This window comes from Hippoglossus hippoglossus, chromosome 20 (assembly GCF_009819705.1).
Source record: "Hippoglossus hippoglossus isolate fHipHip1 chromosome 20, fHipHip1.pri, whole genome shotgun sequence".
Taxonomy (NCBI): domain Eukaryota; kingdom Metazoa; phylum Chordata; class Actinopteri; order Pleuronectiformes; family Pleuronectidae; genus Hippoglossus; species Hippoglossus hippoglossus.
The window spans coordinates 16333867-16350705 of NC_047170.1; the positions used below are offsets into that span (position 1 = coordinate 16333867).

The following is a 16839-nucleotide window of genomic DNA, read 5'->3' on the forward strand; positions in this document are numbered from 1 at the left end:
CAGAAAGCTTCAAATTTATGTTGATAATGTTAGAAATGACAACTCAAGATTTATTTAGAAAAATTGAGGAGTGGTTTCTTTTTTACATAAAGTTGATGTCAACATCAACAAATCCTGAAACATAAACATAATTATTGAAGCTTATTTTTCCAAACTTACTTTGACTTACTATCAACAGTTTTACTTTTTTTTTTAAATGTAAGGTTTAATTTGGCTACTTTTCTAAAAGAAAATCAACATCAGCAAATCCTTAAACAAAAAACAAAAACACAATTTTTTTAGATTTATTTTTTCAATCACTTCATATTGTCAGTCTTTAGTTTGTGGTAAAAAGCTAATTTTATTTTAATATTAAAAGAATTTGAGATGTAATTTGGTTCCTTGTAAACATCAGTAAAACTTGAAACACAAACATTAATTTCTATATTATTATTTAAATGTAATTCCTGTTTATAAACCATATATAAAATTCCATGATATAAACGTTATGAACCATAAACTGGTGGAACTGACGTGTAGGAGGAAGGGGTTTCCGTTGGCGGTGACGTGGGCCCGGCGCCGATGACGCAGCCGCGTGTGATTGGCTCGCGGGGACTCACGGGACTTGTAGTTTTAACGCGGTGCGGGCCTGCGAGCTGCGCTGTTAGCTTCACTGCGAACACACTTTTCATTTGTGGGAATAAACTCCGGCGATTGTCGAGCGGTTCCACGCGGAGAGACGAGCGCGGCTCCCGGACTATGCGCTTGTCGCAGCGGGCTGAGACTCGGCGGGACGCGCGGGGAGGCGGACGTGTTTTTTTGAATGACGTTGTTGTAGTCGCCTCGAACTCCACGCAAGGAGAAAAGAAAGCTAACGGTGCTAGGTCGCTAGCGGGGCTAGCGGCGGCGGCTTCAACTCGCGTGTTGTCCACTTCCTCGTTGCTCAGTGTGATGGAAGGCGACCAGAAGTTTGAGAGCAGGAGTTTGTTCCTCCCCCGCTAACTCCGCGCCGTGGACGGATTCGCCCGCGTTCATGCACCGCGACACTTCCAGGGCAAGCGGATCCTAAGTGTGCCGCAGCTCTGCGCTTTCACCGCGGATTGGAATGTGTAGCTGGACACAAGCTAGTGGAGGCTAGCTGGCTAAACCGACTAGCATTAGCTAGCGTATCTGGGAGATGTCCGTCCTGGAGCACAATGGCTGAGTGTCGACTGGCTCCATAAGTAAGCTTCGTGTCGTGGACTGCGTGTGACGGGACCCGTCGGCACCGAGTGTCGTTAACTACCGTCTGGAGTTACTCACTTTATTTGGACCCTAGCCCCTGCTAGCTTCGTAATGCTAATGATAAGCCTGTGACTAAGCTAGCTGGCTGGCTGTCTTAATTGTGAAATAGCTGTAGCTTCAGCTAACTAGCCTGTTACGGAGCTAGCCCAATGTTTTGTTCCGCGACGCAACGAGAGACATAGTTTAGGGGAAAGTACTTAATTTAAAGATTATTCTCCGCGTGACGTTTATTATTTTTGGAGACTAATGCCTAACTCGGACGTGCTTCGGGAGGGTCGGGGACGGAGCCCCTCCGCGCAGAGAAATGCTAACAGGCAGGACAGGCGGAGCAAACCGGGGAGCGGTGCGGCTCCGCGAGACAAGCACCGTGAGAAGAGGCGCTCGTCGGCTTCCAGGAGAAAGAAACGCAGGCAGGCCAAGGGCAGAGACTCGTCCAGCACCGGTACAACCGAGGGCAACGACCGGAAAGGCACGTTCGACAAAGAGGTTGAACTACGGACACTGGTGGAGTACGATGACGTGAGCTCCCAGTCCGAGCGGTTCTCCGGGAGCCCCTCTCCCAAACTTGACCCCCGCGCAGACCGGCTCTCCGTGGACCGACTCAGCGACTTCGGCGAGAGCAACGGACCGGCTTCCCCGAACAGGAGAAAGGCGAGGAACCGGGAGGCGGTGACCCTCAGCAAGGACGAACCGACGAGAGGAGCATCCGAGAGGAGCAAGCAGGAGAAGGAGTCAGGGAAGAAAAAAGACCGCCCGAGCCGGGAGAGAGACTCCTCCAAGGCTCGGAGTGGAGCTGGCCTCAGCGGCACCAAGAACCTCAGAGACACGACGAGGAGCAGTGACAGAAACGGTAAAAGGACATCTGCACCTCAGCCCTCACAGTCTGCAGAGAAAAAGGATTCAAAGAGGCAGAGAAGTAAAACAAGATCCGATAAAGAGCCGCCGTCTGCGTACAGAGAAGCTCCACAATCTTACAGAGATGACCGTGAAGACCTCAGGCCGTACAGGAGAAGTCCTGGTTTTAAAACTGAAAGTTCCTATGGGACGTCAAACCCGTATAGCTACCAGTCTCCTGGTGGTTACAACCAGCCGACGTCTAGAAGAAGTCCAACTTATGGGAGCAAGAGAGTCTCTCCCAGTTCAACATATTACAACCGGGACTCAGATGCGTATGGGGCTTATGGGATACAGAAGTCACCCAGTTCATACTCCAGCAACAAAAAGAAGCGATCCCCCGCGAGCCCAGCGAACTGGCGAAGGTCACCAAGTTATGGCCGACACAGTCCGTATGAACAAGGAGAGTTTGGTTCAAGTCCTTATGGAAACCGCAGGAGATCAAGAAGTCCGTACAGGAAGTCCAGGAGCCCAAGTCCAGATGTCAGGTGAGTTCTTCAAAGTTTGTTGTTCGTGTTCTTCTGGTTTAGTGACTTCTTGGCTCTACCACATTCAGCAAAGACGTGGTGTTCTATATACTGGACGATTGGCTGTGTCATTCCTGTGAAGCAGCAGTAGTAAATTTTGTTTGAAATTGTTGTACAATGGAAAGAACCATAGTTATACATTAAACTCTCGTTTTCTTTCAATATTTGCACTCCCAAAGCCATTCCCAAAGCCATTGACCATCCAGTCCATTAAGTGAGATAAAAAAACTTACGTAACTGGCTAGAATAACTTATATCTAAACTTTCAATCAACTAGATAAGTTAGTCATGTAGAAATGTTTGTAATGTAGAAGCAGAATATGCAAAAAACTATGTCCATGTCCTTTTTCCCCAGGCGATCTGCACGGTCACGTAGCAGAAGTCCATATTCATCCACAAGGCATTCACGTTCCCGCAGCCGCCACCGCCACTCCCGCTCCCGCAGCCGCCCCTCCAGCCTGTCGCCAAGCACGATCACCTTCAAAACCAGTCTCGCTGCTGAACTCAGTAAGCAGAAAAAGGTGAAGGCTGCTGAAGCTGCTGCCAAAGCCAAGAACTCCAGCAACACATCTACTCCAACCAAGGTTCCCTCATCTGCTCACCAACCGAGTCCGAAGTTGAATCACGCTTCCAGGAAGGGCCGCCCTCCCTCTCCACCTCAACCAGAGAAGGGCCCCAGGACGCCAACGACCAACCAGCCGCAGTCTCCCGCTGACAGGTCAGCCAGGAAGACCGGCGACCTCAGCAGGGACAGAGAAGGAAAGGGGAAGGATGACTCTGTACATCGGGACAAGAGGAAAGCACCAGCACCTGGACAGAGCAAAGACAAGGAACGAGCCCCGGGTCCACTCATCTCTACTCTGTCGTCACTACCGCTGCCCCCAACAGTTCTTGAGCATATTGTCAAAGGAGAGGGGTATGTATATATGTGTATGTGTGTGTTGGGTCGATTGACCTTGAATCTGTCTGAATGTTTACACATTTAATTGCGTAGACCTAATCTCTCTGTTTCTTCTTTATTCTCTCTTTATCAGCTTGAAGGACAGCTTGCTCTCAGGGAAGAAAAAGTCGGAGAGAAAGGCTCGCCCACTTCTGACCGACTTGCCTCTCCCCCCTGAACTTCCCGGTGGCACGTCCTCCCCTCACAGCCCATTCGATGACAAAAAGTCTCTAACACTTCGCCGAAGACCTAAGTACGTTAGGTTGCATTTAGTGCTCGATCCGCTTTTCCTTTGCTACTGTATTCACTGTTGCGTGTATTTTCCTGAACTTCACAGAATTTGCGGCCCAAGATACGGTGAGATTAAGGAGACAGAGATAGATTGGGGCAAACGCTGCGTGGACAAGTTTGAGATCATCGGAATCACAGGGGAAGGCACCTATGGACAGGTGTACAAAGCTAAAGACAAAGACACTGGTAAGTGTGTTGGAACTTCAACAAACTGTTGCAAGTGGCGATTAGCTCATGATCTAGTTTTGAAGGGCCGTTCTTTCCTCTGTTTTACAGCTGAGATGGTGGCTTTGAAGAAAGTTCGACTGGACAATGAGAAAGAGGGCTTCCCAATCACGGCCATCAGAGAGATTAAAATTCTGCGACAACTCAACCACAAGAGCATCATAAACATGAAGGAGATCGTCACAGACAAGGAGGACGCTCTAGATTTCAAAAATGATAAAGGTAAACTTCCGTGTAGTAGCTGATTCTGCCACACAACAGATTTCTCTGTGTTCTCTTTTAATGACTAAATCTTCTTTTCCCTGCCACCTCAGGGGCTTTCTATCTTGTTTTCGAATACATGGACCACGACCTGATGGGTTTGCTTGAGTCGGGCCTGGTTCATTTCAACGAGAGCCACATCAAGTCTTTCATGAGACAGTTGCTGGAGGGTCTCGATTACTGCCACAAGAAGAACTTCCTGCACAGAGACATCAAGTGCTCCAATATTCTGCTCAACAACAAGTAGGTCTTTGGGATCTCACTTAAACTCAATGAACATCCTTTCTAAGCTTGGTTATATTTTCAAATGTGTTTTTTCAGCTGGATTTAACAAGTGTTTTTTCCGCTCTCTCCCTAATCAGAGGTCAAATAAAGCTCGCAGACTTTGGTCTCGCTCGGCTGTATAACTCTGAAGAAAGGTGAGCCTCTGATATTCTTATTAGATGCACTCATCAAACGTTCTTGTCCTTGTATGTGAATGAATAATAAACCATATTCTCCTTTTCAGTCGACCTTACACGAACAAAGTGATCACACTATGGTACCGACCCCCAGAGCTGCTCCTGGGAGAAGAGAGGTACACGCCTGCCATTGATGTTTGGAGCTGCGGGTAAGGGCAGGACTGATAAGGACTTCAGTTTACATATGTGACTCGCTTATCTCTGTCAGAGTGTCATAGGGTTTTGTTCTCATAATCATGAGTTATCTGGTTTTGTCTGTCACAGATGCATTCTGGGAGAACTGTTCACAAAGAAGCCCATTTTCCAAGCGAACCAGGAGCTCGCCCAGTTGGAGCTTATCAGGTAAGTTTGTGGTGAAACTGGTAAAAATGTTAACACTTTAGTTTTGACTTTGGCTCGTTCCCATATAGTGACGCACCAAACGGAACCACAATGAATCAAGTGTTTCCAGTTCTCTGGGTGTTGCCAGTTATTCTTTGATGCTGTGTCCACACGTTGTATTCTGCTGTAACCAGTTAATTTCTTGTAATTTCGTGTTTCTTCTTCTTCCAGTCGGATATGTGGCAGCCCCTGTCCTGCAGTGTGGCCCGATGTAATAAAGCTTCCCTTCTTCAACACCATGAAACCAAAGAAACAGTACAGGCGGCGGCTACGAGAGGAGTTTGCTTTGTAAGTCACTGTCCATGATCATATTTATGGCTTGAGCCTTCCAGCAGCGCGTCTGACTGTGACCTTGTGCTTCTGTTGTTCAGCATCCCGATGTCTGCCCTGGATCTGTTCGACCACATGTTAAACCTGGACCCCAGCAGACGCTGCACGGCCGAACAAGCTTTGGGCAGCGAATTCCTCAAGGACGTCGACCCAGATAAGATGCCCCCGCCAGAGTATGTTTCTGTTCATGTTAATTCTACAACCAAGATGACAAAATGCTTCACATGATCTCACCATGTTAACATCTCCATTTCTGCAGCCTTCCACTGTGGCAGGACTGTCATGAGCTGTGGAGTAAGAAACGTCGGCGACAGAAGCAGATGCCGGAGGAACTGGCGGCCCCTAAGGCGCCACGCAAAGAGCTTGGCCTTGACGACAGCCGCAGCAACACCCCCCAGGGCTTCCCTCCTCCCGGCGGCGCCAAACCTCCCATTGCAGCTGCTTCTGCTCTGCTTGGTGAGTCTGACTATCATTTATATTTGTCTTATTATAGCTTTGAGTCACACTAACCTGTATGAAGGGTGCTTGGGAATAAACATTTAAGTATGTTTGAGGTAAAGTTTTCCGTCAAATCCCAGTTAAAATTGAAAGCTCAAGAAATGAACCCTGGATTTGCAGTATTTGTCCCAAAGGTTAAGAATGAACCTTAGTGTTTATTTTTTCTTACAGATCCAAAGGGTCCAACCTCCCAGTTGACGCAGGAGCAACTGGCGGTCCTCCTGAACTTCCTCGGCCATCCCAAGAGCACGAACACGGCCCAGTTTGTCCAGTCCATGAGCACAAAGGTCAACCAGGAGACGTTACATCAGCTCTCCAAAGCCCTGGGCCCCACCGACCCCGCGGAGCCTCCTGCTCAATCTACACCTGTTAAGCCTCCCCAGCCCGCTGCTCCTGCAGGAGTGCCCCGCACACCCCCGATGCCCAAGCCCCCTTCACCCCCCATGACCGCACCGTCTGGCATTCCAGAAGGAGAAGCTTCGGCCGCCACCCAGACGGCCATGACGATGCTGCTGACTCAACTCCTCAAAGTCCAGCAGGCTCAAAGGCAGGAGGCAGGGGATGCCGGAGAAGGAGCAGAGATCACAAACTCTGCAGGAGCTGCACAGGGAGGAGTTCCGCTACCTCCAGAGGTCAAACAACCTCCAGAGCCCAGCCCGGTCTCTCCAGGTAACCTCATCTGTTAAACATGTTCAGTGAGACAGCTGAATGCAAAGTGCAACTTTTCTTTCTGCTCTGGGTCCTGAAAGCCATTTTAAGAAGTTTTTAACCACATGTCCATGACTGGACACAGATAAACCAGATGAAATCATGTATAATGAAAGCAGATGGTTGACAGATGGAGTACGTCAAGTAAGAATGAAACCAGTAAAATACATCACCAGAAGGATCTTGTCAGTTAAAATTATTGTGGAAATTGACTTTTTCCAAATGATTTATTATAAGAATCAGAGAAATTCAATTGCAGGAACACAAGCTTAAGGAAGAAGATATAAATCAAAGAATTGACATTGCAATATCTGATATTCTAATTTTGTTCTCTAGTGTCTGAGGTTGGTGGGATGTCCATCCTGCCCCCGGACCAGAGACCACCTGAGCCTCCAGAACCACCTCCACATGCTGACCTGGACTACCGGCAGCCGCCACCTGAGCCCAAGATCGGCCACGCTCCCCCCATCGCAGGTGGAGGTGATGGTGGGAGACCTCCAGAGCAGGACTACCCCCCTCTCCCTCCTGCAGAAGGACCTGGATATGGGGGCGAGTACAGCCACCCACCACCTCCATCCTTCACGCCTGCAGGGTTTGGGGACAGCTTTATGGGTCACATGATGGGCGGGGGCATGCCCCCTCACGCTCTGAGAGATGTGTTCAGTGGACCTGGCCAGGCCGGGGGCTCGTCTGCTGTGGGGGTTCTAGCCCCGGCCCACCCAGACCCCTTCCCCCCAGGTGGCAGAGCCAGCAGCATGGTCTTCACCGGGGACAAGGACCACCGCTTCGAGTACAATCACAGCCCCTTGTCTGTGGAGGGTCAACCCAACCCCGGAGCCATCCACATGTACAACCACGCCATGGCTAGAAAGGACGGCGTACCTCCTCCACCCATCCCAGTGCCGGGACAAGCCTGGGGCTCCCCTTCTCAGCTCGGGGCTCCACCACTACCCCATGGCTACGTCCCACATGTGAACTCAACAGCAACTATCAGAGGACGAGGACTGCCGTACTGAATGACTGGAAATGTGAAATGGCAGATTAGTGACAGTGGACAAAAGGCTCTATGACTATGTCTCAGGCCAGACCTGGACATGCACACTCAGTTTGTAATAACTTAAAGTCTGTGTTAGGCATTGTATTCCTCCCCAGTGTGGAGTACGTTGCAGGAGGACAGTTGAACGACACCCGAGGAGCTTTTCTTGCTCATACCATTTTCATATTGTTTTGTAATCTATTCTGCTGTCTTTTAAATTAAACTTTTACCTATTTTGAGTGTACATTTAAGATCAGGCGGGTGAATTTTAAATCTCTACCATGGCCTGTCTGTAATTACTCCAGGGCAGACTAGTATTAATGTTTTGCACTACTGACTGAAGTAGGCGGAAACTATTTTAGCTATGAAATGGATCATCTGCTCTCCCTGAACAATTAGGAATATGACCAGTAACGTAGTGTCCTCTCTTAATGACCATTATTACGTTGACGCGGTGGTGGCTCAGCTGATGGGGTGGGGGGGGGGAGCAGTTTGAGGGGCAGGACTGTTAGATCCAGAGAGACTGGAAGCACTTGGGACTACTGCAGCGAATCAGACCTAACGGAGAAAGGCTGTTTTCACTTTAAATTCCACTTGCCTTTTTGCCAGTAGTTGTAAAATCATGAGCAGAACACACAAACGTAACCAGAGTTCAACAAGGAAACTGTCTTCTTTTTCTTTTTTTTTTTGTACTAAAACGATTCTCCCCCCCTCCCCCTCCTTCCTTCTTTGGCAAATGTTTATTAAAGAAATGCCGGATGTATCATCGTCTTTAATTTCATTGATTGTTACTGAAGTTTGCTTTGTCATTGAACATGTCGACGGCATAGATCACACCACTAGATGGCAGTGTCAGGTCAAACTTCACATGCTCTGTCAGCGTTATTCAAAAAGACAACTGGGGCTAATGTGGTTCTAGAGGTAGGGTGGGTCGTCAACTAACTAGAGGGTCGGTGGTTCGATTCCTGGCTCCTCCAAAGTGCAAAATACCTAACTCCTAATTGCGTATGAATGGTCACTGTATATAAGCACTGTATAAATGTGTGTGTGACTGCGACTTGTACAATAAAACACTTTGAGAGGTGAAGTGCTGTATAAACACAGTTGATTTAAAGTCCATTACTCAAAAACAACAGATCTCAGCCAGCGACTTCACCGGCGTTAAATCTCGACACTTAACCCAACATACATGATTCATGAAGGGGGGGGGGGGCTCCTTGAGTTTAGTCTGTTTAATGCAAACAGACGTAATTTTTGCTGCAGCATGAAAACTCAGCCAGGCCGGCGTCACTGAGTCTCAAGGGAGATGGAAGCAAACGTAAAGCAAAACGTAAACCACATCGTCTCATGTAGATTCAGCAGTTTAACTGTCAGGGAGAAAGAAAACGATCCAATAAATGAACGTTTCCAGCCACACAGTTTCTCATAGATCACAAATCAGTCTTCAATGCTACTGCTATGATTTGTATTTACCCTTTTACCCTTTAAAAATGAGTAACTCTAAACCTAAACTCTAACCTGTTTAAATTAAAGATTTTCTAAAATGCTGTTGCTCGCTTATTTGGATCAGCACCATTTTGTCAGATGTCAAAGAATCCATAATAAGATTGGAAATTAAAATAGTTCTCAGGTTTAATTGAATCAGTATTTAAAGAGGGTCAACACTTCACTATTATCCATCTAATTAGTCGTTCGAGGCCTTTCTGTCCTTCAACCCAACAAACTGCATCAGGCAGTGGATTTGTAAAGACGCACAAACCAAAGTGGAGCTCCACACGCATCTGTCTCTGGTCTTAAACCGTCACATCCACATCTGAATCTGTCACACATCACTTTGCTGGTAATGAAAAAGTGATTATCTCAGAGGGGTCCCTGTTCTGTGGAGCTACAGAACGTCGACGCCACCTTGTCTGTGATTAATTCGCTGTGGATGATGGATTGCTGGAGATTTACAGCAGCTTCAGTGGGACTGGCGGCATCATATTTATACTGCGTGTGATTGATTGAAACAACAGTCGTGGCAGATTTAAGGAGGAGATGAGGCAGGTACAGTGTGAAGGAGAGACTTTAACTAAAGTATCAGTTTGGTAGGTTTATTTAAACAGGGCTGTAAAAACCCATCCAGAGGCCTGACAGTGATTTTGAACGTTTCACCTGCACATAGACTCTTCTTCTCTTAGTTTTTGTGGTAACTTGATGAATAAAGACATTAAATCTTACAAGATTTGGTTATTCCTAATAACTCTTCTAATTCTAAACACCAGCCACTATGATAAAACTATGTCGCATCACAGAAGATAAATACAAAAGACAAATAACAAACCTTTCTACAACACAAGGGAACCTTAAAGCAACACTATGTAACCATGATCACAATCCACCCCTCTGAAAGGTGGATATTACCCATGATCCCCGGCTTCCTGAACCAGAAGAGCTGCCGCGGTAACAAATCCACCAAACTCTGTTTCGAATTCTTCATATTTTAAAAGTTTCCTCCTGAATATTGGAGATAAACTCTGGTTTTGAATAACTTCTGAGTCTTTTTAACTGATCTACAGTTCAGTTTCACTCTTCAACCTGCTGGACCTGATTCTGAGACTAATAGTCAGTTCCACACTCGAACCCACTCACCAAAGTTACATAGAACAGACGTTCAGGGAGTGAAAGAGGAAAGATTCTCCATATTCACACTCACTCAAACTTCAAACTCATATTGAAGCTGACATTTTAAGATAAGTTGCATAGTGTTGCTTTAAATAATTCAAATCTTTTCATGAGCCTCTGAAAAAGGAGAGAATCAGCGAACTGCCACATGCACAAGGGTTGTTGGGCAATCCAACCCGATTGCACTGCCCGCTTGATCCACAGCGTGGCGCTAAAGGACTGGAAAGAAAGCTGGAAATCAGCAGGATCACAATCCATCAACTGGATTTCATAAACCCTGCAAAACTGAAAATTATGACCGAGATATACCTGTCATCTTTGAACCACAGCCTATAAATACGGAGACGTGCACATTAATAGTGATGTGTGACGAGTGGAGCCGATGGAATTAATTCATTCCTCCTCCAGTGGCTCTAATGTGTGGAGGAGCTGGCACAGGCCCGAGGAACAACCTCAACTTTTGTCACCTGCTGGCTCCTGTTGAACGTGGAACGTGGCCAATTCCATTATGATCCACAAGCTTCATCGTATGGGAGCTAATCACAGACCGGAGCTTGTTAACTCATGACTGTTCCGAGGCGGCTGCAGGACCTAACTGTTGACAGCGATGGGGGGAGGGAGAGGGAGGGAAAATAATTAGGCGTTAAGGATGATTTATAGAAGAATGAATGTGCTGACATTGAATTAACCTTTGAGATTTTGCAGGAGCTGAACCGCGATGTGACCCACCGTGCATCACGCGGCCTCGGGCCATGCTGCTCCTTGAAGAGGTGACTCAGCGGAAGTTAATTCTCTTTAATGGCCAAACCTCCACTTATTTTATTTTTGTGTGTATATTTTAAAAGAGGACATTTTAAAGATAATGTTTTGTTTACTTTTGGTTTTTTGGGAGTCGTCCCCTCCTGGGGCTTTGTGCAGATTTTAATTAAAATGTGAAATCTAAAAATTCCTGACAGTGAAACAATGGCGGCGCGCTCTTCCACATGCATGCACAGCAAAACTTCCACGGCCTGAGTAATTACTCCTGCTGCATATGTAGGTGGAAAGCCGAGCTTTAACGTGGCCACATTACAGGGAGTTAATCCCTCCTAATGGGTGGTTTCTCCTTTTTCTAAAAGACATCACATTAAGTGTTATTTCAGAGGGAGAGAGTGATTTACTGGACATTCCCTGAATGAGGAGGGTGAAGCCCTTCGCGGCCGATCAATCACGACGGGGTGGTAAAGGGCAGGTTCTCCGTCCTGGAGATCAGGTCTGTGTGCTCAGCAGCAAGGTGACACTCAGCTCAAAGGTTACGCTACTCTGACCTTTATTGGGCGGTTGTCACACGCGGCGGGCGGTGACAACCGGTGGTTTGTGAAACCATCACACTCTGAAAAGGTCGTGGGGTTAGATCCCCACAGCTGCCAATGTGACTATCGATAGACACACGGAAAACTGCTGATTCACCTATTTCAGGCCTTTCCGAGGCTTTTTCCAACGTTTACGTGCTGAAGTTCACAAAAATGTATAACTCTCACATTATCGATTGAATTTTATTACATAGCTGACATTCTAGTTAACTCTGTTCCCTCTAGAACACAGATCATCTGCAGCAAGTCTATTAGAAGTCCCCAACAACAGCCGGAGATACAGCTTTTGTAAATGACGCTCCAAACCTGTGGAACAAAACTTCCACTATAAGAACATTTCAAACATTTCTCTATGTTTCAGCCTCTAACTAGATCTCGCACTTGTTCCCACTTCTGTGCTCTTATATTTCTTCAGACTCTTTATTTCCTTGTTTTTATGCATTTTTTATGCATTTTTCTTTTAAATGTCATTTTAACGCCTTCTTTTATTTTCTTAACATATGTTCTCTTCTGATTTGGAATGGATGAACATGTCCTGATTGTAGTTTCATTCATCATAATAATAGCAATCACAATAATACTAATAATAGTTGAGTAGTATCAGATCTGCAGCTCTGGAGTCAGAAGCTGTTTCCGTCGCAGAGTTCACGTCGCAGCAGGACATTCTCTGGTCAAACACGTCACAACAGAAAAATCTCCGGGGTGTTCGCAGAACGCAGGAGCAGGACATGACGTATAAAGTCCGCCACGGAGATCACGTGTTTCTCATATTCTTCTCCATGTTCTCTCTCCTTCACTGTCAGATGAGGCCTCACCTTCTCCCCCGACATCCCCATTAACCACGAAGCCAAAGAGCGCTCCACTCATTAAGAGCAGATATGACCCGTGAACGTCCTGCTCCACCTCACGTCACACTTCACCTCTGACACGTAAGGTCACGGCTTCAGTTAAGTTATTATAAAAAACGAATCGGCACCAAGCACCACAGCTTGCAGGCTTGTTTTAGAATTAGAACATCAGAGCATTAATTCAAAAATAAAGTTTGTCCGCATCAAACTTGTAAAGAGCAAATAGTTGTGCTTGGACCCAGCGTTTGCATGTTTGCACTGGAGAGCTGTTTGCGCTTCACGGGAGCATGTGAGGAATATTAATGAACGAGCAGGACGGTCTTGTTGATCTTCTGTGTGGGATGTTGTTAAACGCAGTCTGTTCATTTATGTTCAGCAGCATATTAGGGCCCAGGGACAGAGGGTTTGATTCCAGGGAGAGAAAAACTCTGAATTTCTGAGATTCAAGTCATAAATTTACAAGGAAAAGATGTAATTACAATCAGATTTGTAGATTAGGAGAAGCTTGTGATTTTAGCCCAGAATCACCATAGTATCTGCTCCTGTGAAATGGTACAAAGAAAGTCAATATAATTAAGAGATTTTTTCTGAGAGATTTTGCACAAATCTTTCACTTTAATCTTGGAAATTAAAATTTTTTTCTCAAACGTTTAACTCCTGGAATCCATTTTCACATTATTTTGTCATATATTGCGTAAAATATTTGCACATAAAGATGGACGACATGACGCCTCCCTGAAAGTGAAGCTAAATCATCTTGATCGCCCCCTAGTGGCTGGCTGCAGTATAAACCCGGTCTCATCCATGTTAGCGGATGGGACATGGACCAAAATAAAAAGTCAAAGTTCACATCAAACAAATTTCTTTAGGACGGCTTCTGTCATTTTAGTTAGTTCTTATCAGAATGATGTTTGTTCGAGTGTTTCTAGTAAACTTGGGTTTATTTAGTTAGTTTGATGTGAGAAAAACACGGAGAAACTTCATGATTGATGGCTGAGGCTGACTTGCGATTGGTTGAGCGTGTGTATGGGCGGGACTTTGATACCACGGCTCTACATCGTGATCACTGCGTGAAAAATGGCGGCTGTGTCCGAGAAGAAGTGTTGATGCTCAATATGTCAGCTACACAACAACAACAACACAATAAGCTACTGGTCATATCCCACAGAGTAAAACTGTGACCTCAATCAAACGTAGATATTCTGATGTCTGTTATTCCGTCATCTCGACATCCCAGTGAACAGAAGGAGTCAATCATAGTTTTTATTCTGCCACTTGTTGAGGAGCTGTTGTATCTGCAGATGATTTGTTGTAATACTTGTATCTGCGACTGTATTTACTGTAGGAGGCTCCAGATCAATACGAGGCTGCTGAGGACGGAGAGAAGCAACAGTAACAGTTTTTAAAAAAGTCCTTGTTTTCAATCATCATTATTAAGGATTATGGTGAATAATGTTCATACAGTGGACAGTGGAATGTTGTCGTGTCAATTAATCCTTTGCTTTGTGCCTCACGTCTCCAAGGAGAGGCAGAACTAGATGATCTGTGACACAGGGTGCAAATGTTTTTATAAAGCAACTTCCTCCACATTACGGCCGTCCAAGGCGTAGCAAAAACAATCTCCACGGCCATTAGCGTAAATTGCACGGCAAAAAAAAAACATAACTGCTTTTCCATAAATGTGGAGAGAAACAGGGAATCAAGCGTGAAATGTGAGAGTTGCAATGCGGAGAGAATTATTGTGGCTCAAATTGAAACGGCATAAAGGGGGGCTGGGGGGGTAGGTGGATGCAGAACTGGCAACCACTTTGACGTGCGTAAAGGTCGATAAGTCAATAAGACATCTTGTTTATGATTCATTGCTTGTTGTGTAGATTAAGCCGTAGCCAAATACTGCACGGTCAGAGCTCAGCACTTCTCTCTGCCTTGACACGGCTCTTGGAGGATGTGGCAGAGATTCATCCAGCTCGCGTTCAGCTCACATCTTGTTCTGCGGCTTGTTTTTTCCAGCAGCTCCAGTTGAAACATACTGTTCCCACGTTGAATCGTAAGCGTTGTTTCAAAGTGAATATGCCACAGACGAACCGCTGACATCTTCCCCGGCAAACAACCTGTCAGAGGAGAAAACATACAGCTCGCACCCAGGGGCTCAGATCTACCTGCAGGGAAAACTCACCCCACAGACTCTTGAACCTGTCGGAATAAAGAAATAAAAAGTGCTTGTGCGATGCTGTTTACCACGAAAAAGGAAACGTGAAATACACCAGCAAACTGTTCAGGGAATATTCCATCATGCTGCTGGAAGGAAATAAATAAAACACATACATATGTTTTAATCGTATGTGTCAAGGTGATAATAGAGCTAATGTAAATTCAATCAACAGCTAGAACATGAGAAAAAGAAGGTGGGAATAAAACAACATTTCATATCAGATGGGATAAATATACATATTTGAGGTCTCAATGAGGAAAGTGTGAAATCCACTGAACAGAGGTTTAACAAGGTTTAACAAACTAGACTGCAGAAAAGATAAAAACTTATTTTGTTTGAGGTCTGATTATGTGTAGTTTTGGAAATGTTCTTACTTATTATCTTCGAGATCAATTCCATTAATGCAGTATATGTATATCTAATTACTGTTTACTGCCTGAAGAAAGATTTATGCAGAAATGCATTGGAGTTTTATAATAACCCTGCATGATAATAAGGTTTAATTGTTAAATAGATTTTCTAAAATGAATCAAATAAAAATACCCAATCTACACTTCCCATAATGCAACACAACTTTGTATTTCCTTTTATAATTTCCACTAGATATGTGTCCTATTGTTTTTCCATGAATCTTGAATGGGAGAAGGGCGGATGCAAGAATTCTTTTCATGTTTTCTCAGGGAATATTTAACGTCAGCAACATTTAAAAACTTTGTGTAAGTTGGTGCAGCTTGATTGCATTGAAGGCGACTGTTGGGTCCTGGTGGAGGCATCCACTCGTTTATCATTCTAGTTTTTTAATTTGTTGTAGTGTTTTGGGTTTTTGGAGGGGGGGGGGGACATAGCTGGAGGCTGTGAACACATGTCGAGTAAGTTGAAATGAAAAATCTTCTCAGCAGAAATCAAACTTTCTTTTCCTCCAGGACACATTTGTTAGCGAGACGATCAATGTTGTGTAGACATATTGCAATTTCTTTGGATTTGTAAAGAAAAAAGCGCACATTTGTTGCTTAAGATGCAAAACACACTCTCTCTCTCTCACTCAGCTGCTAAATCCAGGAAACAAAATGTGAAAGAGAGTGTTTGTTTGTGCGCCATTAGAGAAACGACTGCTCCAACCTCATTATGTTTGCCTGTGAATCATGCAGCGATAATGGCTTATGAGTTCAGGTTGCTGGTAAACGACTGCCCTCGGGTTGGTCTTTGAAGGTGGACGCCCATGTAAAGCAGAATAATTAGAGAAAGGAGGATGATAAAAGAGGAGGATTGCTTATCACAGCGTCCTTGTTGTTTTTTTAATCATATCCTTGAAGTTACAGAACGTCTGGAATGTTTCTTCCGGGTGCTTTTGGAGTTTTTCATTTGAATTAAGTACATCGGGCATAGTGTCAGCTTTTCGATGAGTTTCTGTGTTGGCTGTTAACTGAATATTCTCCTCTGAATCACAAATGTCCTCCTTTGTCTTTGGAACTGTCAAAAGTTATTGGTAGAGCTGAGGCTAGAGGGGAAATCAATGTCTGCCTTTATTACAAAAGCTGCCTCTTTGATGCTATAAAATTATGGCATAATTGGTATAATTAAACAAGTGCGAGATATTGTAGCTGTCCGACAGTCGTAGTATCTTCCACTCACGGGTAAAACTCGGAGGCTAACAATGATATGTTGATATTGTTGTTTACTGATTTTTATGATGTGTCTTAGGAATTTGCTCAAAAACTCGTCATTCTTATTATTTACTGCCAAGAGATTTACAGTCCATCTCACTGGCTTCACGAAAAAATATTCTATCTAAAGACAAATATCATAATTTCTACTCTTTTCTATATCTCACAGCCGTTTATATTCTTATAGGAACTTTTAAAACATTGTATAATAATGGAAATATACAGGATTCCTTTGCAGAACTATGTGCTGCCTCCAGTCTCCTGGATGCTACACCTCGAGCTTT

General features: G+C 45.0%; 1 protein-coding gene across 2 annotated transcripts; it reads left to right on the forward strand.

Annotated features, from left to right (window-relative positions):
• Nucleotides 1-524: 524 nt before the first annotated feature.
• Nucleotides 525-8578, forward strand: cdk13 (cyclin-dependent kinase 13). Of its 2 annotated transcripts, none has more exons than XM_034571921.1 (14): nt 525-2645; nt 3040-3600; nt 3719-3877; nt 3962-4101; nt 4192-4362; nt 4455-4644; nt 4764-4820; nt 4910-5011; nt 5127-5204; nt 5415-5531; nt 5615-5746; nt 5833-6029; nt 6243-6740; nt 7116-8578. In XM_034571921.1, exons 1-14 carry the CDS (start codon nt 1510-1512, stop codon nt 7793-7795), a joined length of 4218 nt encoding a protein of 1405 aa, XP_034427812.1. In that variant the 5' UTR covers nt 525-1509; the 3' UTR covers nt 7796-8578. The 2 variants fall into 2 exon arrangements, with proteins under 2 accessions (XP_034427812.1, XP_034427813.1); XM_034571922.1 differs by having other exon boundaries at nt 601-2645; nt 3731-3877.
• The last annotated feature ends 8261 nt before the right edge of the window (nt 8579-16839 follow it).

Excerpts from the sequence above, each read along its gene's own strand:
- cdk13 (XM_034571921.1), top strand. The coding sequence starts at position 1,510 with ATGCCTAACTCGGACGTGCTTCGGGAGGGTCGGGGACGGAGCCCCTCC. Across the intron at positions 3,878-3,961 it reads ACACTTCGCCGAAGACCTAA|AATTTGCGGCCCAAGATACG; the intron begins GTACGTTAGGTT and ends TGAACTTCACAG. Across the intron at positions 6,030-6,242 it reads AGCTGCTTCTGCTCTGCTTG|ATCCAAAGGGTCCAACCTCC; the intron begins GTGAGTCTGACT and ends TTTTTCTTACAG.